Source organism: Prinia subflava, chromosome 6 (genome assembly GCF_021018805.1).
Source record: "Prinia subflava isolate CZ2003 ecotype Zambia chromosome 6, Cam_Psub_1.2, whole genome shotgun sequence".
In the NCBI taxonomy this organism is placed as follows: Eukaryota; Metazoa; Chordata; class Aves; order Passeriformes; family Cisticolidae; genus Prinia; species Prinia subflava.
In genome coordinates this window covers 38,046,314-38,072,748 of record NC_086252.1, presented here as the reverse complement: position 1 = coordinate 38,072,748, position 26,435 = coordinate 38,046,314, and the positions used below count along the sequence as shown (strand labels likewise).

The following is a 26,435-nucleotide window of genomic DNA, read 5'->3' as shown; positions in this document are numbered from 1 at the left end:
CCATCCCTGGAGGTGTCCCAGGAATTCCTGGAGGTGGCACTCAGGGCTCTGGGCTGGGGACAGGGTGGGCATCGGGCACAGCTGGCACTCCATGACCTTGGAATGCTTTTCCAGCCTCAGGATCCTGGGATTCTCTGTTGGAAAGCTCCAACTTTGCACTTCCAGACATGCAGATGGAAAGACCCCATGCAGGGCTGGAACTCCCCTCCCATCCCTGGCACACAGGGGGAAACCCCAGCTCCATCCCAGGTGGAGAAATCCCAGCTCCATCCCAGGTGGAGAAATCCCAGCTCCATCCCAGGTGGAGAAATCCCAGCTCCATCCTGGGTGGAGAAATCCCAGCTCCATCCTGGGTGGAGAAATCCCAGCTCCATCCCAGGTGGAGAAATCCCAGCTCCATCCTGGGTGCAGAAATCCCAGCTCCATCCCGGGTGGAGAAATCCCAGCTCCATCCCGGGTGGAGAAATCCCAGCTCCATCCTGGGTGCAGAAATCCCAGCTCCATCCCGGGTGGAGAAATCCCAGCTCCATCCTCACTGCCCTCAGCTCTGCCCTGCTGGGTGGCACCAGCTGAGCTGCAAACCCCATTTTATTGAATTATTTCAACAACCACACCAGGCTCTGCACACTCACCTTGACTCTCACAGGCATTTATTTGAATTCCCCACATGGTGAGGAGATTGAAAGGAGAGCAGGGATTTGTTTTCCCGGGGTTTTGACACCAGCAGCTGGAAGAGGAAGGGGACAGGCCTGGTTTGATGCAACAAGCACAGAACCTGCTGAGCGCTCCCACAGACAGCACCTGCTGGAATAAAAGGCATTTTTAGGCCAATCAAAATGTATTTTCATACATTTTTAATAGGGGCTGTCAGTCACACAGACACCAGCTGCCGCTGCGGCTGTTGTTTCTAGGAGAACTGCTCATTCCCAAGCTTCCCTGGATAAACAATTCCTTAAAATCCTGCGTTTCTTACAGGCAATGCTCCTCCACAATTTAATCCCGACACACAACCGGTTTATATTTCTCAAAGCCACATTTTTCCCCTCATGATTTATGTGAAGGAAATTAAGTGAGACAAACACAATTTCACACACGACTAGAGACTTGATTTTCCTGGGAAAAATACTGCAGGAAAAGCGGGTTTGTATCATTTGTAAAGACAAAACCTCCCCTAATAATTCCTTCTGCAATTATTTAGTCATTAAATCTGCAACTAAATCCTAAACAATGCTAAAATATAAAAAATTTAAATGTGCAATAACACAGCAGCAATTTTAGCCTTTAGGTTTGTCCAAACCCTTTCGTATCCTTGGTGCAATTAATTTTGGAATTTAGTCCTGGCTGCAAATGTCTGGCATGGAATTACAACTCCGGGATTTATAAAAACCATAGGGAAGAGAAACTCCTAACATCAGATAGAAGAGCAATCCTGTTTTTACTGAATCCAATAAAAATTCTTAAATAACTCAGCCCCTGCGGGGTTAGAAAATAAAACAGTGCTGCACAAATATCAGCGAGCCCAAGGATTTGAATACAGAACCCAAAATTGCTGATTTGTATCAGGTGGAAGTTAAACAGAAGGAGAAGTGAGGAAAAATTACTGGATTTCATCACATTTTAATTGTAAATTGGTTTTGTCTGCTTTCCCCTGCATCTCCAAACCAGCATGAAAATAACATCAAGAAGCTCAGAAAATATCCCAGGGGTTTGGAATTTTGTTGTGTTGAAGATAAATATTCCAGTTTTGTCTTTAGACACCTTCCACTGCCCCAGGGTGTTCCGAGCCCTGTCCAGCCTGGCCTTGGGCACTGCCAGGGCTCCAGGGGCAGCCACAGCTGCTCTGGGAATTCCAGCCCAGCCAGGAATTCCCAGTTCCCAATCTCCCACCCAGCCCTGCCCTCTGGCACTGGGAGCCATTCCCTGTGTCCTGTCCCTCCCTGCCTTGTCCCCAGTCCCTCTGCAGCTCTCCTGGAGCCCCTTCAGGTCCTGGAAGGTCACATCTCGGTCACCTCCAAGCTGCTCTCCCCCAGGCTGGGTTCCTGAGGAAGTTTTCTATTCATTAACCGTGCTTAAAGGCATTGGATATAATTGGATTTTTTAATTTGGATGCAAAATGCAATTACAGCACGTTGTGTTTCCATCCTGGCAGTGCCTGTGCCCGTGAGCTGACTTTGGAGAGGGACAGGACACAGGGAATGGCTCCCAGTGCCAGAGGGCAGGGCTGGGTGGGAGATTGGGAATTGGGAATTCTGGCTGGGCTGGAATTCCCAGAGCAGCTGTGGCTGCCCCTGGAGCCCTGGCAGTGCCCAGGGCCAGGCTGGAGCAGAGGGGGCAGTGGGAGGTGTCCGTGGAATGGGTGAATGGGATGGGATTTAAGGTTTCATCCAGCCCAAACCAGTCTGGGATTCCATGGAATGAACTCCAGGAGTGGAATAAGGGTTAGTAAAAGAGGAAGAAGTAGAAGTGAACAAAAGAGGAAATAAGGGGGGAAAGCATCCCAGAGGATTGGTCACTAAGAATTTGATTTCCTGGAGGAGAGGCCACACCTGGCTCTGGAGCAGCCATTCCCAAATATCCCCCTCAGGGTGTTCATCAACCTCTTCAATCCCACTTGACATTCCCTGGAAAAGGCATCTTTGTTTTCCCCTCCTGCTGGGACAAATCCCATTCCCAGGAGCAGGGAATGCCCATTATCCCACTCCTCTTCCCAGAGAGGAATTAACTGAGGCCCGGTTTCCTTCAAGCTTTATCCCCACACTTTTATCTCCAGCCTCACGAGGCTCCTTAGGGCACATCCAAACCGGGAAAACAACAATTCCAGCTCACCCAGAGCAGTTTTATTGGGATTTCTCCCCACGCTGCTCCCCCACCTCTTCCCCACTTTTATTTCCCGTATCCAAAGGCTCCCAAGTGCCCTGGAGAGCTGGATCCGGGGAAGCAGCTGTCACCACTCTCTCAGCTTTTGAACATTTCTCTGGAGAGATTTTTTATCTTTCCAATTTTAATCCTCTCTTACGACTCCGGGATTTGTTTTTCCACCAATAGTCCGGAGCCCGTTTTTATTTCTAGCACTTGCTGGTAATGAAATCGGGATTATTTGTCCTAAATCCATGAATTCATCAGCCACGCAGCAGCGGGATCAGGGCAGAAATATGACTGATCCCTGCTCCGGGGAAGGATTTTTATGGAAAACAACAAGCAGATGGAAACAATACGGTGGGAGCAGCAATTCTTCAGGATCAAATCCCTTGTTAACCACCGGAATCCGGGATTAGGCACGTGAGGTGCAGCAGGGTTTAGCTGGGATTCTCCTGGAGGCCACGCCGGGTGGGAAAAGTCCAACATTTATTATGCAAAGTCCAGGTTATCCCTGTGGGAGTGAGAATCGCTGTAAGGCAGGAGGAATCCAAGGGGAATGGCTGGGTTTGGAATTCTCACCTCTTCCCCTTTGCGCTTTGCCCTGGCTCTGCTCCAGCTGCCTCCCGTCCCTCCTGTGGCGCTGGGTTTGGGATGTGCTGCTCCTCCATCCCATCCCTCCAATTCCCACCTTCCTGAGCTGGTAAAAATTAGGGATTCCTCAGATCCCGACTTTTCCAGGCTTCCAAATTCCCTCAAATCTCCTGGAATGGACACCCCCATGCCCCAGCTGCTCCAGGGACTTTCCAGAGCCCTCCAGAGGTGACACCTCATTTCCAGAGGAATTCCCACTGTTTCCATCCCTTGAAACATTCCCTAGGAATTATTAATCTTCAGATTCAGACTTTTTTCCAGGAAAAAAAGTTGTATTTAGTCTTTTTACTTCTCCCTTCATTGGGCTGGTGGCAATCCAGCTGTGGCCTGATGTTTTTCTGGGATGAAATTGGGAGCAGAACACGCCTGGGGTAACACATTCCCACAGGGAATACTGCAGCATCCAGAACACCCAATCCCACGGGAAATTTATAGGGAAAATTCCGATTTATAAGGAAAATTCACTGCTGGAAAATTTGATTTTCATGGGTTAAAGAATGAAAAAGGAGTTTATCAGAGGAAGAAATAATGGCAAAAACCCCTTGTGGCATATGGGGAAAAGCTCCCTGCAGCTGTTTTCCGCAGGGTGCTGTGCTGAATCCATGGATCCAGACATCCTGACACTCCTTGGAAGGAAAACACAGCCCCACCCTCCCCACAGAACCACTTTAGAACCCCAAATGGCTGCGATTCTTAAATAACTTATGAGCTCTAATGGAAAAACAACCCAGCCGAATCCGGAGGCGGAGCTGCCAGGAAAAGCCACCCAAGGAGAGGCAGCCCGAGCTGGATCCCGTCGGATCCAGTCCCGATTTTGGGATTGGGAATGCCCCGAGTGAGTTTTCACCTGCCTGGGGTGGGGCAGCAGCTCCAGGTTCCCCTGGAATGGGAAATCTCCCTGCCAAGGAGACTCTGCCCTTTACACCCCAGCTCCAGGAAAGCGAACGGGCTTTTCCCGGGAATCCCAGAATTCCAAATGGATTGGAAATAAAAGATCTCTCCCAAAGGTTTGTCCTTCCCCAGCTCCTGCTGATTCGGGAATCCCGGGCCGGGCTGGGAGCGCCCCTGCCCGGAGGATTCCGTGTGCGAGGCCTCTCCCTGCTGGCGGCTCCGGGAATTCTCCTGGAATTCTCTGTGCTTCCAGCAGGAACCCATCCCTCGGTGCCTGCGAAACACCCGAGAGCCATTCTAGACCGCGTTTCTAGCAAATAAAGAGTTTTTGTAAGAGAAAAAAAGAGATCACGGGTTAAATATATCCCAGCTAACAGATAAAATTCCATGGAAAAGGAATTCCAGGGCTCATTGTCCCAAATATCTCATATACCAGGATTCCATAGTTCAGAATTTGCGTTGCAGAATTTGTATTTCCAAATTTTTATTTCAGAATTTGTATTTCAGATCTTTTATTTCAGGATTTGTATTCCTGGATTTTCATTTCAAAATTTGTGTCTCAGGGTTTTTATTTCAGGGTTTGCATTTCCGAATTTATGTCTCAAAATTCTCTGTTTTGGAATTTGCAGTTCAGAATTTATATTTCAAAACTCTCTGTTTTGGAATTTGCAGTTCAGAGTTTATATCTCAAAATTCTCTATTTCAGAATTGGCAGCTCAGAACTTGTGTTTCAGAATTCTCATTTCAAAATTCTGTATTCCAGAATTTGTATTTCAAAGTTTTTAATTTCAGAATTCTGTATTTCCTACAAATCCTGTTTGAAAATCCAGATTAAAAACCAGGAGTTTCCTCCAGGATCATGAAGAAGAGGGAAGGATTGGATGCTCTATCAAAATTTCTGTAGAACCACAAAAACAGCTTAAAAAATCAGAAAAATTTAAATAAATTCACTTGATTTAGACTGATTTTAGGCAGCTGTGCTCAAAAATAAAGAAATAAAAATGCTCAAAGCACTAAAGTTACACCCAAGGCTGACAAAAGCAGCTGTGCCCCGTTGGAGCTCTGCTCACTGCACACCAGGAGAGACAGAAATGAAATTCCAAAATTCAATTCAAAATTAATTTTAATTTCACTGCTTGATCACGGCAGAAAAATCCGACGAAACGCGGCCGTTGTGTGGATTTAGGGAATTCTTCAGGCTCAGTCAGAGGGGTCAGGGTTGGTGTTTATTCCGAGTGTCCAAGGCTGGAAAAACCTGGAAGAGTGGGAGGAATGCAGGAATTTTTGTCCCTTTTATCCCAACCAGCCCCTATTTCCATGGGCTGATCCAAAGCAGCTCCTGCCCCACTACAGCCAAGGATTTATTAAATATCTGTATCTCCACAGTGCACAGTGAAGCGTTTGGTAATAACGGAGGTGTGTGGAAATCCAGAAATATCATGGAAAAGCAGAATCCACATCCCTGAGGATCCCCTCTCCTCAAGGACAACAATGCTGGGGCCAGGAAAATATTCCAAGCTGTGCAATTCCCGGGACAGGGAGAGACACACGGTGTAAATAAACACACCAAGGGAGCAGAGATCATTCCCTGCAGCTCCCAAGCCGTTCCCCTTTGGAGCTCCCATTGAAATTCCATTTATTCCACAAAATTCCCAGCCCTCTCCCACTCTGCTGTGTGGGGTAGGCTCCATCCCAGCTAAAGTGGTACAAAACCAAATTATAAATTATTGGGATTCTTTCCCAACTTTCCCAGCCCCTCCCCGCCTCATTCAGGTGGATTTTTGATATTAAACCAAGATTATCAAATATATCAAATGCATCTCTCCCCGTGATTTGATTGACGGGCAGTAATTTTAGGTCATACACAATTTTACCTTGATTTAATCAATTAACTCCTTCCTCCACACCAAAACTTTGGCAGGAGGGCTTTGTGCAAGGCAAACACCGGGATTTTAACCTTGCCTTGAAAACCGAGAGTTCCATTTTAGACAATTCCCGCTGAAGTTACACTGAGCTTTAACACTGTTTCTGTTTTCAGTTCTCCTTTTCTGGCCTTTTCCTAAGGGCCCTGGAGCGACAGGACACAGGGAATGGCTCCCAGTGCCAGAGGGCAGGGCTGGGTGGGAGATTGGGAATTGGGAATTCCTGCTGGGCTGGAATTCCCAGAGCAGCTGTGGCTGCCCCTGGAGCCCTGGCAGTGCCCAAGGCCTCGAGGCTGCCACAGCGTCCGGAGCGCTCGGACGAGGCTCCCAGGCAGAGGTGGGGACTGCCGGGCGGTGCAGGTGCAGGAGCGGGACGGGCTGACCCCTGTGGGTGCCGTCCTACCGGGACATTCCCGCTCCCACCGGGACATTCCCGTTTCCCTGTGGGATCCCCCGCTCCCTGTGGGATCTCCCGCCCGCCATGGCGCCCGCTCCCCCTCAGCGGGGCCAACCACGGCGCGCGGGGCGGGGGGGGCGGGCACCTCCCCGGCCGCGCTCGGCCCGTACCATTCGCACCGCCACGGGGGGGGCGCACGACCGCGGCGCGTACCACGCGCAGCACGACCGAAGGGAGATCTACCGCCACCTCCCGGTAGCTTTGAACGCCGAGCTGAAATGGTGGGGCGGGAAGTCCCCCCCTCTTCCGGCGCTGTTGGTGCCGCCCGGCCCATCGCGCACCGCCCCCGGTCCCACGTGAGCGGTTTCCCGGCGTGCCCCGCGCTCGGCCGCCGCAGCCTCCGCTTCGCTCCGCGCCCCGCGCTCCCGGGAACCGCCCGAGCGAGCCCCGCGCGGCGGGGCCGGGCCGCCCGCCGCCGCCATGTCCGGCGGGGACTCCACGGCCGCGGCCGCCGCCGCCTCCCCGCAGCCGCTGCCGTTCTCGCTGCCGAAGCCGCCGCCCCTCATGCAGCTGACGCCGGGCGACGCCGTGCGGCCGGTGGGCTCGGGCGCCGACCAATCGCCGAAGAGCGCGCGGCTGGCGGCGCGCCCCGATTGGCCGGCGGGGAAGCCCGTCAGCCTGCTGGCGCCGCTGCTCCCGCCCCGCGGGGAGCCCGAGCCGCTGCTGCCCTTCGGGCCCGCGGCGCCGCGGCCGCCGCTGCGCGGGCGCCTCCTGGGCCGCTGCGGGAGCTCCCTGCTCAGCCCCGCCATGCGGCCCGGCGGCGTCGACCGCGGCTCTCTCATGGTGAGTGCGGGCTCGGGGGGGGCACGGAGTGGCAGCGTGCGGGAGCCGGTCCCGCCTCCCTGCTCCGGGGTCACCCCGGGGTTGGGTGGGATGGGCGTCCCGTGGCGCGGGGCTGTGTCCGGGCCGTGCTGGGAATCCCCGCTGAGGGAAACGCCAGACCCTCTCTGCGCACCTGTCACCCGCACCAGGAGGGAGTTCCTGGTTACGTAGAGCTGGAGCTCCCTGGATCAGCCCCTGCCCGTTCCTCGGGTGCCACTGCTGGGCCCCTCCCTGCACACAGGGACCCCCAGGGCTGAGCCCCTTTCCCTGGGGCTCCTCTCCGGGCTGAGCAGCCCCGGCTCCCTCAGCCTCTCCTGGGCACGGAGATGCTCCAGGTCCTTCCTCAGCCCCAGGAGCTCCTGGCCCTGCTGTGCTGAGGAGCCAGGGCTGGGCACAGCACCCAGAGGTGCCCCGGGGCTGGGCACAGGGGCAGGGTCACCCCCTGAGCTGCTGGGATGCCTTTCCTGATGCCCCCGGGCACACTGGATCACAGACCTGGCTGTGTCCGGAGCTGGGAAGGGTCTGCAGCACCAGGACTGGCTGAGGGAGCTGGGGAAGGGGCTCAGCCTGGAGAAGAGGAGGCTCAGAGAGGATCTGCTCACTCTCTGCAACTGGTGACAGCACCAGGGTGGCAGATCCCTCTGAAAGTAAAGAAATCGCTCTGGAAAGGGGCAGAGGTGATTTTTAGGAAACACTGTTCCACCTGGAATTCCCTGGGACTTGGAGCTGGCACTGCATGTGCTGTGAGAGATGTGATGGAGATCAGTCAAGGGTTTCGTGCAGAATTTTCAAACCTCTTTAGCTGCTTGTGATTTCTTTGTGTGGCTCCCAGTCCCCAGGGAACCTTCTGGGATAAGGAAAATCATTGGAAAACTGGTTTTGGACTGAAAGGTGGTAGAGTTAAGAGACATTAGGGAAAAATCCTTCCCTGTGAGGGTGGGGAGGGCCTGGGATGGAATTCCAGGCTGCTCCATCCCTGGAAGTGTCCAAGGTCAGGTTGGAGCATCCTGGGATAGTGGAAGGTGTCCCAGGGGGTGGAACTGGAGGAACTTTTCATCCCTGGAGGTGTCCAGGGTCAGGTTGGAGCACCCTGGGATAGTGGAAGGTGTCCCAGGGGGTGGAACTGGAGGAACTTTAAGGTCCCTCCTACCCAAACCATTCAGAGATTCTGTGATCAATAATTTGTTTTGGTTTTTTTTTTTTTTCTCCCTTAAATGTGTTTTCCAAAGGGAAATTCTGACCAGGCTTTATCTTAATACTCTCAGAACCGTTGCCTCTCTCTGGAACAGAAAGTTCTTGGAGTGTTAGAGTGATTGAAGAGCTGGGGAAGGGCTGTTCCCTGTTCCTTTGGTGTGTGGGGTCGCTGCCTGGCTGCTGACTGTCCCTGTTGGTGTTTTCCAGATGGGACACCCGGGCATGCCCCACTACCCCCCGATGGGGATGCACCCCATGGGGCAGAGGCCCCCCAACATGCCCCCCGTGCCCCACGGGATGATGCCGCAGATGATGCCCCCCATGGGGGGACCCCCCATGGGCCAGGTAAGGCAGTGCCAGCACCTCGGGGTTCCCTGGCTCCCCAGGGTGGGGAGATCCCCTGGGAACAGGAAAGGTCGGGGATCCAGGGGGATTTATCCTGTCCAGGGTGAAGGGGTTATCCCCCTCTTCCCAGGGGGAGCAGGAATTGATCACCTCTGTAACTTCAGTTAGAAATTGGTATGAGAACAGGTAATTAATGCACCCTCAACTCCAATTATAAACCCATCATTTGGGATTTATTGAAGTTTTTTGGAAGTTTCCTGTTGATTATGAAGGAATAAGTTTGTTTTGGGACTTCATGTTTCTTTAATTCTTGGCCAGTTCCTAAATCCACACATATGAACATTACAGCAAGAGAAGAAATAAAGAAATATGGAAATATTTCATATGAATATAATATGAAATATTTCATATGGAAATATGAAATGTTTTTTGCAGAATTGCTGGTTGAATCCTAGGGATTGGTGTGTGATCCCTGTCTCCTGTTGCTGCTGATGCCATGGGATTGGAAAAACCCTGGCAGGTGACAGAGCCACGGGCAGGGCCCTGCTTTTGGCAGCTTTTCCTCTCAATTGTCACATTTCCTGCGTGGTTTGGGATTAAATCCTCAACTCCTAAAAGAAATCATTCTCCCTGTGGAGATAATAAATATCCCAGGAATGCTAAACATCCTTGGGATGCTCCTTGTGAGGGTGGATTATGGAAGAGAGGCAGGGAAGGATTAAATCTTAGGGATCAACTCCTCTTCCTTTGCAATTCCTTGGACACAGCATCCGTATTTTCCTTAAACTGGTGTGGAAAGGCTTGGTAGGATTTTTATTTTTTCAGGGATTTGCAGGGTAAAAATCAAGCAATTTTTAAAAAATGAGGAGGATTTGACTCCTTAGCCCTGTGTGTGTTCATGAGGAAGGGAAGGAGAAATTCTGGTTTATTTCTCTGCGTTTTTGTGACTCCTTTTCCACAATTCCCACTCTTAGCCAGGGAATATTTCAGTATTTCATATTTTAGGGAGCAACTGGGACTTTTGGTAGCTGGAGAGTAAAAATTGAAGGTAAATGCCGTGTCTGGAGTTCACCTTTCCTCAGTTCATTTATTCCCTGTAGCCTTGGAATTCTGCAGGAATCATTCCCAACCTTTCCTTTTCCTGCTTTCACCCAGCATTTCAGTGCTGGAATCAGATCCCACATCATTGGATAGTGTTCTTTGGAGTTTAAATGGTTTTTATTGTTATTTCCTATCCAGCTTTGGAGTCTGGACATGTCATTTCTCCTAGGAATATCCCAGTTTAGTGGGAATGGGATAAAGGGAATCCCAATCCCACAAATCCCTTTGAGTTTTCACTGCCTAAGAGGGATGTGGGGTTTTTTTAAATTAAAAAGAAGTATCAATTAATGGCTTTTCAATCAAAGCTCTGTGTTTTGTGTTGAGAATATGATAAAATCTATGGAAAACACTTTGAATTGCAGATGCCTGGGATGATGCAGTCGGTGATGCCTGGGATGATGATGTCCCACATGTCCCAGGCTGCCATGCAGCCCACGGTCCCTGTGAGTTTAATTTCCTTTTTTTTCAGTTTTTAAAAGCTCTTTTTAGCAGTTGCTGTTGTTCACTCGTTGCTTTCTTTATTAGAAAATGAGAATTGAAATTTTAAATGTATTTTTCGTTGCAGTGGAGTTTTATGTGGCCCTTGAATGATTATAAAAACAAGATTTTTGTGATTTTCATCACTCTTTAAACTCCTTTTAGTATTTCTTTAATTCCTGCTCCTTCACTTCCTGGAGTTTGGCAGGAATCACTGTAAGCTTGGATTGTTAAATTATCTGACCAAGAGAATCTCTTCTCTTAAGTTGTAATTGTTTAAAGAATTTTAATTCAATATGAACAAGATTTGAATCCGTTAGAAGCAGTTTTTTTATTAAAAGTTCCAGAAATTCAGTTGAGTATAAAAATTGCTGGAATGCCTGAAGGAATGAGGAATTGTTTGGACAGAAATGGAGAGGGAAAATTTAAAATACAGGTGAAATCTCTGAGGGGGAAAAAATTTAAATTAAATCCTGTTCTTAAGAAATAAATTCAGTCCAAGCCTAAGAGATTCACTTAAAACCAGTTCCAGCCATTTCAATTTAGAAATAGTTTTTTTTCCCGTGCAGATTTAAATCCCTAAATTCCTCTGGAATCAGACTGTGCTGATTAGAAGCAGTGAAATTCCTAAAAATCAGTATTTTGGTCAGATAAATGCTCTTAAAATATATTAAAAATTCCTAAAAATTCCTATTTTGGTCAAACTAATGTTCTTAAAATACACAGTAAATTTCCTGAGAATTTCCTGGTTTATTCCTGTTGGATAATATCAAATCAAATGGATCCAACGTGATTTATTTTAACTTTTTAACCATTTTTTCCGTTTTCCTGAGGAATTTTTGAGGTTTGTAGCTGAGATAAACCTTAAAGCTAAATCCACCAGGAATAAAAATGGGAAAACTTGGAATTTTGTTGATTTTTTTCCTTCATTGGAAGGAATTTCAAGAGGGAAGAGCTCCAGGAATGCAACTTTAAAATACCCACAGCCTTGTGTCAGATAATTATGCCACCTAATGATGTTCCTAATTGCTTATTTAAGGAGCAGGAATAATTAAGAGGGAAGCAGGAATCCTTATTTAAGGAATTAGAGCCTTTTGTGGCAGAAGGGCCTTGTTTGGTTAATGAATATTGGATTTTTTAAGGATTTAATTCCTCAGTAATTTATTATTTAAATTTAATTATTTAAATGTTTAATTGTTTTAATTTAATTATTTTTTTACAGCCAGGAGTGAACAGCATGGATGCACAAGTAGGTGAGTAAACAACTTGATATAATTTCAAAACATTTGACCAAAATCAGCTGAAACATTAAAAATTCCACTTTTCCCTAAAATGGAACGCAGCCTTTCCATCCTGGAATCTCCACTGCTGCCCAGGACATTTTTTTTCCTCGCACACATTGAGGAATTTTTAGAAAAATGCAGCAACCAAACCTTTTATTAATTTTTAATTATTTGTTTTGCAGGTGTGACCCCTCCTGGCACTCAGGTATGTGGAAAGCTCCAGAACTGGAATTCCAGTGTGGTATGGGACAAACTTGGGTTTTTAAAGGAAAACCTTAATTCTGTTTTTTTCCTCCCCTCCTTTTTCCCTCTCCTTTCTTTCCAAGTTTTTGGTTGTTCCTTGAAACCTGTGGGCTTTATCCCAAGTTAAATATTAAATATTGACGATATCCACGTTATTTCCATCCTGTGCCATTGGAGTGTCAGGAAATCCCGCTTTCCTTGGCCACCACTGATCACAGTGAATTTCCAGGGAATTCCTGGGAAAGCTGGCCATGGAAAGCAGCAGCAGGTGGGGTGTGAGTGAGGCAGAATCCTCCCAAAGCAAATTTCCCCAGGCTTAGGGAACAGGGAGTGCTGCTGGAATTCTGCCTTGGAGGTGTTGTGGTCCGACCCCTTCACTTCCTGTGGGAATTGGGCCCTTTGGGATGTGGAATTGGACAGCTCCACTCCCAAAGAAGGAGTTTTTTGGGAGAAACACCGACTTCAGGCGTGATTTTAGCTCCTTGCCTTTCCCTGCTGCTGAACCCCTTGGGAAATTGGGGATATTTGGGTGACACCCAGCAATTCCTGAGGATTTTCCTGTTGTGTCTCCTGCAGCCGACGCATCCCGTGGTGTCCACAGTGCAGCAGAGCTCCACCACCCCCAGCGCTGCCAGCGAGGACCACTCCAAGCAGGTCTGCATCCCACTGCTTTGTCCAGTTTGAGCCCTTTTTAATTCCCTTTTCCTTCGTTTTTAATTTGATTGGAATTCCCCAGAAATCCACGTGGACGGAGCACAAATCCCCGGATGGGAGAACTTATTACTACAACACCGAGACCAAGCAGTCCACGTGGGAGAAGCCAGACGACCTCAAAACCCCTGCTGAGGTAACCAATCCCAAATTAATCCTGGGATATCTCCAGGCCTGCCACCTGCAGCAGGGAAAATTCTGCTGGAAGCAATGGCAGCAAATCTTCCAGTAAAATATGGGAAATATTTGGATCGTTCTCCTTCTGTTGGGAGAACCTGAGGGTGCAAACTGGCCAAAATTCCTCTATTTTCCTCGTTTTTAGATAGGTTTTTCTGTGAAAAATGTGTCTATTTTTATCCTTTAGAGAAGCATTAGAGAAAGAATTTAGAGAAGTATTTAGAGAAGAAAAGAATCCTAGAAATAACTACTTTAGGCAAATTAATGCTCTTAAAATACACAACAAATTCTTGAGAATTGCCCTGGTTTATTCCTGTTGGATAATAGCAAATCAAATTGATCCAATGTGATTTATTTTCAACCAGTTTTTCTGTTTCCTTGAGCAAAATGTGAAGTTTTTAGCTGAGAACTGAAAATAAACCTTAAACAAAGCTAAACCCACAAGGAAAAAAACAGGAAAACTTGGAATTTTGTTGGGGTTTTTTTCCTTCATTGGAAGGAATTTCAAGAGGGAAGAGCTCCAGGAATGCAACTTTAATATACCCACAGCCTTGTGCCACATAATTACCCCACCTAATGATGTTCCTAATTGCTTATTTAAGGAATAATTAACAGGGAAGCGGGAATCCTTATTTAAGGAATTACTGAAGGAGATTTTCCTTGGAACAACTTTGTTTTCTCTCCATCAGCAATTGTTATCCAAGTGTCCCTGGAAGGAGTATAAATCCGACTCTGGGAAGCCTTATTATTACAATTCCCAAACCAAGGAATCCCGCTGGGCAAAACCCAAAGAGCTGGAGGATCTTGAAGGTAAAAGGCTGCAGGACTTGTGTTTTTAGAAATGTATTTTAATTAATTACATTATTTATTTAAATAGCGACAAAATCAGCTGAGGGAAAAGTGTAAAAAAAATATTAGGCAGCATTCATTTAAATAGTTCCTTTCATAAACTTCTGTTTAATAATCCTGACTTTCTTTCTCGGTCTTTGAGCTGTTCTTTGTACAAATTTAAAAAATTATTTCAAACCAAAAATTCGTTTTTATATTCCCCAATCTCCGTGTAGTGGCATTTCTAAACTTTAATTTAATCTTGATTGATTTCAGTCTTTAAAAGGCGCAAATATTAAAACGTTTGATAGTAACAAAAATATATAAAACTTTGCTTTTATTATATCAAGAATTACCAGAACTCCCTGTGTACATGAACTATTTTAAAGCCATATTTTGTTTTTTTCTCCTTTTTTCCTCTAGCAATGATTAAAGCTGAAGAAAACAGGTACACTTTTAATATTATGCTAATATTTTCCCAAGGAGGGTTAAACCTTTTTCCCAAGGAGGGTTAAACCTTTTTCCCGAGGAGGTTTAGACCTTTTTCCTGAGGAGGGTTAAGCCTTTCCTGGAATCCTTCAAACCCTTTTTCCCAAGGGCCTTCAAATCTTTCCTGGGAGCCTTCAGCCCTTTTTCCTGAGGCTCTTCAAACCCTTTTTTTCCTGAGGGCCTCCAACCCTTTTTCCTGGGAGTCTTAACACTTTTCTGAGAGCCTTCAACTCTTTCCTGAGGGCCTTACAGACTTTTTTTCCTGAGGGCCTTTAAACCTTTCCTGGGAGCCTTCAACCTTTTTTCCTGACAGTCTTTGAAACTCTCCTAGGATCCTTCAAACCCTTTTTTCCTGAGGGCCTTTCATCGTTTTTCCTGAGGGCCTTCGAACCTCTAGGATCATTCACACCCTTTTTTCCTGAGGGTCTTGCAAACCCTTTTTCCCGAGGGTCTTTGAACCTTTCCTAGGATCCTTCAAACCCTTTTTCCTGAGGATCTTTGAACCTCTAGAATCATTCAAACCCTTTTTTCCTGAGGGCCTTTCATCCCTTCTTTCCTGAGGGTCTTTGAACCTCTAGGATCATTCAAGCCCTTCTTTCCTGAGGGCCTTTAATCCCTTCTTTCCTGAGGATCCTTCTTTCCTGAGGGCCTTTCGTCTCTTCTTTCCTGAGGGTCTTGCAAACCCTTTTTTCCCGAGGGTCTTTGAACTTCTCCTAGGATCCTTCACACCCTTTTTTCCTGAGGGCCTTTAAACGTTTCCTGGGAGCCTTCAACCTTTTTTCCTGAGGGCCTTGCAAACCCTTTTTTTCTTGAGGGTCTTGCAAACCCTTTTTCCCGAAGGTCTTTGAACCTCTCCTAGGATCCTTCAAACCCTTTTTCCTGAGGATCTTTGAACCTCTAGGATCATTCAAGCCCTTCTTTCCTGAGGGTCTTTCGTCTCTTTTTTCCTGAGGGTCTTGCAAACCCTTTTTCCTGAGGATCTTTGAACCTCTCCTAGGATCCTTCAAACCCTTTTTTTCCTGGGGGCCTTTGGTCCCTTTTTTTCCTGAGGGCCTTTGGTCCCTTTTTTTCCTGAGGGCCTTTGGTCCCTTTTTTTCCTGAGGGCCTTTGGTCCCTTTTTCCTGAGGGTCTCTGAACATTTCCGAGTCTTTGCCTCCCCGTTCCATCACTCCCTCAGGGTTCCCCCTGCCGTGGTCTCTCCGCTCCGTGCCCGCGGGTGACCATTGCTGTTCTGTCCCCAGCACGAAGCCGGAGGACGCCGCCGCCGCCTCAGCCCCGGCGGCAGCCGCGGATGCCGCGAGCGGAGCGGGCACAGCGCCGGCCGCCGACAGCGCCGCGGCCACGGCGGCCACGGGAGCTGTCCCCGAGGGGGAGCCCGCCCCGGCCGCCGCCGCGGGGGACACGGACGGCGCCGCCACGGCCGCGCCCGAGGAGCAGGGCCAGGGCGGCGCCGCGCCCGGCGCGCAGGACGGCGCCACCGACGCCGCCACGGCCGCCGCGGAGGAGGCCAAGCAGGAGGCGGCCGGAGAGTGAGTGATGGACGGGGATGGACGGCAGCTCCAGGAGAGGGGTTGGGTGGGATGGTGGGGGAAATCGTTCCCTGGGAGGCTCTGGGGTGGAATTCAGTACCTCAGTACCTCTGAGGGCGTCCAGCACCGCACAGAAAACAGCTTAAATGAATAGCGAGGTGGCATGGTCGAGTGTGTCTGGGAAAGGCAAAAAGGTTTTAATAAAAGAAGGAAATAATACAAAACAAAGAACAAAGCTGAGCACAGTGCAGGGACAGGTCCCTCACACCTGCTACAACACCCCAAGAATGCACTGGGAAGCCTCGTGGTCTCCTTTAGGTGTTGAACAATTTGGGTTGGTTTTATTGCAAACAGTCCAGCAGAAAACAGCTACGGAAACTTCTAATGTTCTTCCCTTGAAAGGTTTTGGGGTGAGTCTCAAACCCTTCCGTACACAGCGACACTGCTGGGTGTGGGTGCTTCACTGCAAAGCTGTCCCTGGATCCCTGGGATGTCCCAGGCCAGGCTGGGCAGGGCTGGGAGCAGCCTGGGATGGTGGAAGTGTCCCTGCCCATGGAGCTTTAATGTCCCTTCCCATCCAACCCATTCCATGATAATTTATGGAGCCTCATGGCTTTGCTGCAGTTTTTCATTTCTCAGCAGCATCAGTGACAAAACATTCCCTGAATTTTCCTGTATCTGTAAGAATTTCCCAGAATTTCCCAAATGTTTAATTGCCATTAAACTCTTCCCTGTTTACGCTCCTTTTCCATGGATCTGTGCCATTGGTTATCACTGGAAGAAAGTAAAATACTGAAGGGATTTTTATCTGTTCCGGCCATAATTCCTTTTCTTTAAATAATGAAAAACCTATTATGTGGAAAATTATAACTTAGGATTTTTATCATTCAAAAAAAAAGCTGTCTAAAAGATTATTGACAGCAGAATGTAATTAAGGAGAAGAGGCCCATTTTTAGGCACTTCACTTTATATTTTTACATAAAATATTAATATTCCTGCTGAATTTCAACATTATATTTTTAAGACAAATTTCTAGATAAGTTCAGCAGGCAGCCAATTGCAGGAAGGAAATATTTTGCCTCAGTAATTCACTTTTTTGATCTTTTTTTCATCAGCTGTGGTGCCTGTAAGGAAAAACCTTGTATGAATTATTAGCATTATTTTTTTACTTTGAGTTGCTATTTAAAAAACTCACTTTGTGGTGGTTTTTGACTCTTCAGTGCCTCTAACTTAGAAAAAAATGCTGAAATAATAAAACTCTTTTTGTTTTAGTGCTGCTGCAAAGAAGGAGGATGAGGATGTCCAGCCAGTTAAGAAAACCTACACGTGGAACACAAAGGAAGAGGCCAAACAAGCATTTAAAGAACTGTTAAAAGAAAAGGTATTTGGGCCAATTGTTAATATTTTATTGACTAATTATTAATGTTTTGTTGAAGTCCAAAACCTGGGTTTATTTCTGTTTTATTTGCCAAGTCTTAATTGATTTTCTGTGGAAGAACTCCTCACTCTTGAGGAAATGAGGAAAAAGAACATTGCAGTGAAGTATTGTTTGATCTTAAAAATAAAATGTTCTTTTTTTCTTTTCCCCATGGCTGTTTTTAAGGAATTATTCCTTGTTGGATGTTAATTGTAATTAACAATTTCCTGTTTTCACAGCGGGTTCCATCCAATGCTTCCTGGGAGCAGGCCATGAAAATGATCATTAATGACCCCAGATACAGGTACTGAGCTCTCCTTTAATTAAAAACCTTCTGTAGGGAATTTACTTCCAGAAAATCCAGAGTATAATATCTGTCAGAAACAGATATTCCTGCACTAGTGCCATGGGCAGGGAATTTTCTTCCTTTCCCCCATAAGGAAATGCTTCCAACAGCTCCATTTTCATTGGGAAAAAGTGTGGAAGTTGGTACTTTATGCTGATTTGGGGATTAAAATCTTCAGAATAATTTTATCTCCAATCTGGATTATTCAAACCCTGTTGCCTTTTGATTTCTGGTTTTGTTTTTCTTATTTGTTTTTCTTATTTTCATTTTCTGATTTTTCTGATTTTCCTTTTTTTTCTGGTTTTCTTTATCTTCCGATTCTCTTTTTTTTCCTGACTTTCTTTCTTTTTCCCAATTTTCTTTCTTTTTTTCTGATTTTTTTCATGATTTTCTTTTGATTTTTCCCCGATTTTCCTTTTTTTTCCCCGATTTTCCTTTTTTTTCCCCGATTTTCCTTTTTTTTCCCCGATTTTCCTTTTTTTCCCCCGATTTTCCTTTTTTCCCCCGATTTTCCTTTTTCCCCCGATTTTCCTTTTTCCCCCGATTTTCCTTTTTCCCCCGATTTTCCTTTTTCCCCCGATTTTCCTTTTTCCCCGATTTTCCTTTTTTCCCCCGATTTTCCTTTTTTCCCCCGATTTTCCTTTTTCCCCCGATTTTCCTTTTTCCCCCGATTTTCCTTTTTCCCCCGATTTTCCTTTTTCCCCCGATTTTCCTTTTTCCCCCGATTTTCCTTTTTCCCCCGATTTTCCTTTTTCCCCCGATTTTCCTTTTTCCCCCGATCTTTCTGATCTTCTTTATCTTCTCATCCTGATTTTTTTTATTTATAACTAACACTGTTTTTCCTTTTCTTTCCTGGGAAGTGCTTTGGCAAAGCTGAGTGAGAAGAAGCAGGCCTTCAATGCCTACAAAGTTCAGACGGAGAAGGAGGAGAAGGAGGAGGCCAGGTCCAAGTACAAGGAAGCCAAGGAATCCTTCCAGCGCTTCCTGGAAAACCACGAGAAGATGACATCCACCACCAGATACAAGTGAGGGACGTGGGACAGGAGCCTGGGTGAAAATCCTGGTGGGATGCACTGCTTGCAGCACCAGCAACTTCCAATTTTGGCTTTTTCTTTGCTTTATAAAAATTAAAAATATGTCAAAAAAAATCAAACATCCCAAGAGGGAAAATCAAGGAGAATTCCTGTAAAAGTGTTCCTGCTTGGAACAGAGATCTCTGTGATGTTGTGGGGGATTGATGGATAATTTAGTCCCCAATCAATAAATAATGAGTGCTGTGGTTTGGTGTGTTTTCCCAGGAAAGCTGAGCAGATGTTTGGGGAGATGGAGGTGTGGAATGCCATATCCGAGCGGGACCGCCTGGAGATTTACGAGGATGTGCTGTTCTTCCTGTCCAAGAAGGAGAAGGTGAATTCCCCTCACATCCATCCAGCACCTCCTCACTTCTCCTAAATCACCTGAAACCCGTGGCTGAGGCTTTATGGCAGAGAAGCAGCAGCTTTTAGGGAAGGCTTTTGGGTTTATTGGGATTTATTCCTGCTGATTTTACCATGTGTTGAGTTTTTGGGGGATTTTAATCAATCCTATGATTGATTAAAATGAAATATGAAATAATATGAAATCAGTGAAATAACAATAAGATGGGGAAATTGTGTTGTTTTGTGTCCAAGGCCAGGGTGGATGGGCCTTGGAGCAACCTGATCCCTGTCCAGGGCCGAGGTGGGAATGGGATGAGCTTTAGGGACCCTTCCAACCCAAACCACTCCAGAATTCCATGATTTTCTATAAATTAATTTCATGTTTTCTTGGAGAACACACTGTCTATCTCACATTTCTGTCCAAACCTCCTCAAACTGAGCCCCCAAATGAACTTCTCCCCTCAGGAACAAGCCAAGCAGCTGCGGAAGAGGAACTGGGAGGCTCTGAAGAACATTCTGGATAACATGGCCAACGTCACCTACTGCACCACCTGGTCAGAGGCGCAGCAGTACCTCATGGACAACCCCACCTTCGCCGAGGACGAGGAGCTCCAGAGTATGGCCAGGGCTCTGCAATTCTTGGGAAAGAATTCAGGATTCCTCCGGAGTTGGAAGGAGTAACCTGATGGTTTTTTCCCCCCTTCTCCCTGTTTCCTTGCTAGACATGGATAAGGAGGATGCCCTGATCTGCTTTGAGGAACACATCCGGGCCTTGGAGAAAGAGGAGGAGGAAGAGAAGCAGAAAAGCTTGCTGAGGGAAAGGAGGAGGCAGCGTAAAAATAGGGAGTCTTTCCAGGTTGGTGGAATTCGGGGTTCTGTCCTAAAAATGTTGTGGAATATAATGGGATATTCCATGTGATTTTTAAATTTTTATTTCTGAGGGTTGATCACAGGGGGTGTGTAAAGCCTCGGGTGTTGGCCTGTGGCATTTTCTCTGCTGTGTTATGCCAGACAGCTGGAAAAGTTGGGAAAAATCCAAGGGAATAAGCCTGGATGGGAAGGAGATGGAGCTGGAACGTTGTAGGTGGTGGAGAAAAGCAGGAAGAACCACATGAAACGTGATTTTCAATCCTATTGGAACAAAACCAGAATTAGTTAGCGAGCCAGTCCATCGCAGTGGTCCCAGGGAGAGGCCTGGGGATGACCCCACATTCCCATTTCCCTTTTTTTCCCTTTTTTCCAGCTGTTCCTGGATGAGCTGCACGAGCACGGGCAGCTGCACTCCATGTCCTCGTGGATGGAGCTGTACCCGGCCATCAGCTCCGACATCAGGTTCACCAGCATGCTGGGCCAGCCGGGTAAGGGGGCACAGCCCGGGCGGGCAGGGCCCTGCTTAGCCCCTAAACCCCACCTGGGGCCTAACTAAACCCTCCTGCTTAGCCCCTAAACCCGACCTGGGGCCTAACTAAACCCTCCTGCTTAGCCCCTAAACCCCACCTGGGGCCTAACTAAACCCTCCCGCAGGATCAACTGCGCTCGACCTCTTCAAGTTCTACGTGGAGGATTTAAAAGCTCGTTACCACGATGAGAAGAAGATAATTAAAGACATCTTAAAGGTGAGGATTACCTGGCCCCTCCTTGAGCTCCACATTTCCATCCAAGGGGGCTGGGATTTCCTTGGAGCTGAAGGAATTCCCGATTTCCCTCACGCCAAAGGAGCTGTTTTTTTCCAGGATAAAGGGTTTGTGGTGGAAGTGAACACTTCCTTCGAGGATTTTGTCACTGTCATCAGCTCCACTAAAAGAGCCACCACGTTGGACGCAGGGAATATCAAGCTGGCTTTCAACAGTGTAAGTATTCATTAATAAATTCATTATTAATGACCTGGAATTAATTGGGGTGTCTGGAAAATCAGGATGGGAAAGCCTTTCTCCAAACAGGAATTAGGGTTGATTTTATTTATATTCCAGAATATTTGAGGAATATTCTGAGTTACTTATTTATCTGAATATATATTCAGATAAATAAGTAACTGAATGGATATTCAGATAAATAAGTAACTGAATGGATATTCAGATAAATATCTGGACATAATGATATCTGAATATTTAGAGTTATTTAACTGATTGCAGTTGCCAAACTAAAAATAAACCTTGATCCAAGCAGTCAGCATTCCCAAACTTGAGGAGCTGTGGGATGGGAGTCCAGTGGTGCTCTCCTGTTTGTACATAGGATTTCTCCTGATTTGTGTGGCTCTGGAATTTGGCATCATCGGATTTCCAGCAGCAGCAATTCCATGCTTGGAAAAGAGATAATGGATTAATTTTTGATAAAAGAGTTTAATGTAATAGTGTGGATTTCTTAGTTAAATACAGGAGAAGTGATGACTGTCCTTGTCACTTCGAGTGCCTCAGGCACAGCTCTGAGCTGTCCCTAGATCCCAGTGAGGGAATTCTTTCCCTCCCTTCCCAATCCTTTCATTCCGCAGCTGCTGGAGAAGGCGGAGGCGCGGGAGCGGGAGCGGGAGAAGGAGGAGGCGAGGAAGATGAAGAGGAAGGAGTCGGCCTTCAAGAGCATGCTGAAACAGGCCACGCCCCCCATCGAGCTGGACGCTGTCTGGGAGGACGTAAGGAGGAGAATTCCCTGGAAAAAAACTCCCAAATTCCCAAACAGGGCCCTGCTAATCCCTAAAAACCCCCGTGCTCGCCAGGCCCTTCCTGGTTCTCTGCTGGGACTCCAGAATCCCAACAGATCCTGTGGCTTCCTCAGGGAAATTTGGGGTTTGATGGAAAAGCTGCATCCTGGTGCTTTTGAAACAAAAAAGTCTTGAAAGAAATGGAAAAACCCCCAAAAACAATCCCCACAAAAATCCCCCAACCCCCTCAGAGTTAATGGAAATTATTCAAAAGTAGAAACTTTGTCCTGGATAAAATACCCTGGGAAACCTTTCCTTCCCAAGGATAATCTGTATCAATATTTGGGGTTTTAAAGCTTAAATGGTGTGCAGGGAAAACAGTGGGATTCTCCATGTTCCCATCAGTTAGAGCTTCCCTGAACACTGGAAATTTGGGATTTGCTTGGAAATCTGGGATTTAAACACTTTAGCCTTGTACCAGTTCAGGGGCTTTTTCAACTAGTGAAAATAAAAATATTTATTATTATTAATATTTTAAATTATTATGTTTATTTTTTTCCATTTCCTATGTTTATTTTCTTATATCTTATTTTTCATTATTTGTTTTTCTTAGTATTATTTCTTCATAATTCTGTTATTTCTTATTGGTTTTATTTTTCTTATTTTTATTTATTCAGGTTTTTAGGTTTCTTATTTTTCTTATTTTTCTCTTCTTATTTCTCTTCTTACTTTTATTATGCCTTATTTTTATTATTCCATTCTATCTTTATTATTCATTATTATTTTTATCTTTTTTATCATTATTCCTTACTGGTTTTATTATTTCTTATTGCCATTATTACTATATTATGTTTTATTATTTTCTTCTATTTATTCTGTCCTAATATTTTAATAAATTTATAATTACCTTGACTATCGTTAATAGAATGAATTTTCCTGACAGATCAGAGACAGGTTTGTGAAGGAACCAGCATTTGAAGACATCACCCTGGAATCTGAAAGGAAAAGGATATTCAAGGATTTCCTTCATGTACTTGAGGTAATTCTTCCTTTATTTTTGAAATCATTGGGCAGCAGACAGGAAAAATCCCCTCTCAGCTGGGTGGGAAGGGGAAGGATTTGATGGAATTTTTTCCATAGAGTGATCACAGGAGATGAATTTGATTGTTCAGCTCTCCCACGTGGGGGGTTTGTTCTGTTTCCTGCAGTTTGGAAATTTGAAATTTCTCTGCAGTTCGGAAATTAGAAATTTTGACTTCTAATTCTGTAATTTCCAATGAGGCAGAGCAAGGGGTGTGTTTAGGCCAGGCTTAACGTGGATCCAGGGAGCAGATCCATGGGAATCCATGGGAATCCATGGGAATCCAGGTGCTTTTCCTTGCTGCTGCTGCCTTTACTGAGCTCCAGCACGGCACAGGGCCCATCTTGAGGTGTTTTGGCATAAAATGCTGATTGTGGGGTTTGGAACCTTTCCAACTTCTGTGGGTGAGGAGAAGGATCCCATCAGTGTTCTGGGGTGTCCTGTAGGAGCTGGTGAGGGGTTCTCCCACTAAATCCTGGTTTTGTGGAATTTTGAACCTTTCCAACTTGTGTGGGTGAGGAAGAACATCCCATGGGTTTTGTGGGGTGTCCTGTAGGAGCTGGTGAGGGGTTCTCCCACTAAATCCTGATTTTGTGGAATTTTGAACCTTTCCAACTTCTGTGGATGAGGAAGAACATCCCATGGGTTTTGTGGGGTGTCCTGTAGGAGCTGGTGAGGTTTTACTGCCCATCCCTTGGAGCACCCTGCTCCAGGGAAGCTGTCCTTTCCCATGGGGGAACGAGCTGGGATTTCAGGGCTTTTCCAGGCCCAATCCCTGCTGGAATTCCGAGCTCTCCCTCCTGCCTTGCCCACAGCACGAGTGTCAGCACCACCACTCCAAGACCAAGAAACATTCGAAGAAATCCAAGAAACACCACCGGAAGCGCTCCCGTTCCCGCTCCGTGAGTACCCCCGGCAGCCCTGCCCCTGCAGCTCCCCGTGCACAGATTCCTGCTGGATTATCCCAGTGATTCACTGGAATTCTCCCTGGCTGTGTGCAGGGCTCAGAGTCCGAGGATGACGACAGCCACTCCAAGAAGAAGCGGCAGCGCTCGGAGTCGCGGTCGGCGTCCGAGCGCTCGTCCAGCGCCGAGTCCGGTACGGGCTGGGGCGGGCTCTGAACCCGCCCTGCTCCCATCCTGGGGATTCATCCACTGATCCCGGGGTTTTTGTTTCTCCCTGTGCCTGCAGAGAGGAGTTACAAGAAGTCCAAAAAGCACAAGAAGAAGAGCAAGAAGAGGAGGCACAAGTCTGTAAGTGGAGCTCACTTTTAGGTTGGGTTATGGACAATGTGGCACCTGCTGCCACTAATCCCAGCTGGATTTTCCCAGGGAAAAATTGGGAGCCATCTGGAGGGGGGTACTGCCAAAATACCAACTTTCTGTTCTATATTCCTAATAGTAAACCACTTTGGGCTGCTGAATTTGGAGGGTTTAACTCCATGTGAAGGACTCCATGAGTAACCTGGGATCTGCTGTTTATCCTGGCAAATCCAGGTGTTCCCCTTCATTGCAGGGAGCTGGGAAGGGTCCCAGCCATTCCTTGAGCCTGCCTGGGCATCAGGGTTGTGTTGGAAACTTGGAGTTGTACAAAAGCTGCAAAAGGACCTAAAAATCAAAAAGAGTTTCATTTCTTCCCTGGGACAGGTTTCCCAGGAAAACTTTGGCTGCTCCATCCCTGGAAGTGTCCAAGGCCAGGGTGGACAACCTGGAGCAGCCTGGGGTAGTGGAAAGTGTCCGTGCCCATGGCAGGGGTGGAATGGGATGAGATTTAAGGTCCCTCCCAACTGAAATCATTCCATGATTCTGCAATTCTTTAAATGGAAGTTGGGCTTTGAAATATTCAACGTTAATATTCACTACTCCGTATTTTTTTTCCACAGGATTCACCAGAATCCGATGTGGAACGAGAGAAGGACAAGAAAGAAAGAGAGAGGGACAGTGAGAAGGAAAGAGCCAGACAGAGATCCGAGTCCAAGCATAAATCTCCCACTAAAAAACGGCCTGGAAAAGATTCCGTAAGCTCTGCCTCCTTTTTTCCTGATGCTCTGGGCTCTGGCAGCAGGATCTGCTGGGTGCAGCTCCAGAGGTGTGCTCTGGGAAGGGTTTGATGATCCTGGAGGTCTTTGCCATTCCCAGATTTGATTTGGGGGTTTGAGTGGCACAGAGCAGGCAGCTCTGGCTCTGTGTCACTCCCAGTGTGGGACCTCCCTGCAGAATCCCCTCCTGACCACTGTCCCGTGTGTCCACAGGGAAACTGGGACACCTCTGGCAGCGAGCTCAGCGAGGGGGAGCTGGAAAAGCAGAGGAGGACTCTTTTGGAGCAGCTGGATGAAGATCAATGAGAAGATCCTTGATACCAAAAATGTTTACAGGTGGCAAAATAAAACCAAGCCTTGTGTGGGCGAGGCCCTGGGGCCGGTGGCCGGTGGCCCGTGGCCACAACAACGGTGGCTTTTAGTTTTTTACCACTTCAATCCAGTCAAAAGTAGAGAAATCCATCAGTTCTGAGGGCAAAGCTGTGCCTGGCCTGGAGCTGCGGGGCGGGATGGGGCTGGGATCCCCTGGAGGGGACAGAGGGGGCAGCAGAGTCCCCAAGCACTTTCCCGGTGTCCTTCCCGAGGCAGGGAGCAGCCCTGGGCTGCCTGGGCAGAGCCCAGTGCAGCGTCAGGAGAAACAGCCCTCATTGAACTCCTTGTGCTTTCATTCACTGATGGATGTGGTTGGATGGGATCTTTGTGGGAAGGCAGCAGGAGTAAGGGATCCGTGTCCTGATGTGTTCTGCAAACCCCCGACTTTGGGGTTGTTTGGCACTGGAGCTTTTGTCCGAGGCTGATTCACGTCCAAGTCCCGACTCCCGGCAGTCCCAAATCCCGGGAATGCGGTGGATGGGAATTCTCTGTGCCAGCAGAGGGAGCCTTGGGGACACAACCACCTCAGCATTCCCGAAATCCCAACCCGGCCCAGCCCTGGCTGTGCTCCAGCGTTTCTCTCCCCTTCCTCTTCCCCTTCCGGAAATTTAGGAATAAAAATCCGATGTTAAACGCAATTCCATGTGTTGCCTTAAGAACCTGCTGCAGAATGTACCTGCACAGCCCAGAGGAGGGAGGAGGAAGCAGCTCCAGCCCTGTTTTCCAGCCCCTGCACGTTCAGGAAGGCGCCCCCAGCCCTGCTCGGTGAGAAAATTGGGAAGCCGCTGTCCTTGGAATATTTTTGTACATTTTTATCAATGATTAAACCTTGTCTTTTAGCATGTACTGGTATTTATTTCTCCTTAAATACTCTGTACAGCTCTGAGCCACAGAATCACTCACAAAACCTGCTTGAAGACAGTTCAGATTCCTTTTCAGGAATTCCTTCCCGAATTTTGACCACTTTTACCAGTGCATGAACACCCAAAGGATGCAGTTATCCCGGGAATTTCCTGGCTGGGGTGGTTACAAGGCTCAGAATCCGTAAGAACACCCTGAGATTGAAGTGAGTTCTTTGAAGTATAAAATGCAGGAAGTTGGAACCATTTTTCCTGGGATGCTTTGGGATTTTCTGGGATGGTTTGGGCT

The 26,435-nt window shown here is 47.1% G+C and overlaps 1 protein-coding gene across 1 annotated transcript; it reads left to right on the top strand.

The window, feature by feature from the left end:
* The first annotated feature begins 7,007 nt into the window (after nt 1-7,007).
* PRPF40A (pre-mRNA processing factor 40 homolog A) lies at nt 7,008-26,128 on the top strand. Its single transcript, XM_063401065.1, has 27 exons — nt 7,008-7,563; nt 9,004-9,141; nt 10,605-10,685; nt 11,942-11,972; nt 12,185-12,207; nt 12,822-12,899; nt 12,982-13,092; nt 13,823-13,943; nt 14,385-14,409; nt 15,692-15,979; nt 17,252-17,360; nt 17,636-17,700; nt 18,603-18,767; nt 19,041-19,149; nt 19,626-19,776; nt 19,883-20,016; nt 20,404-20,518; nt 20,685-20,776; nt 20,894-21,010; nt 21,649-21,786; nt 22,739-22,834; nt 23,692-23,778; nt 23,878-23,974; nt 24,068-24,129; nt 24,759-24,893; nt 25,128-25,250; nt 25,944-26,128. The coding sequence occupies exons 1-26, from the start codon at nt 7,201-7,203 to the stop codon at nt 25,218-25,220; spliced, it is 3,024 nt and encodes a 1,007-aa protein (XP_063257135.1). The 5' UTR covers nt 7,008-7,200; the 3' UTR covers nt 25,221-25,250; nt 25,944-26,128.
* The last annotated feature ends 307 nt before the right edge of the window (nt 26,129-26,435 follow it).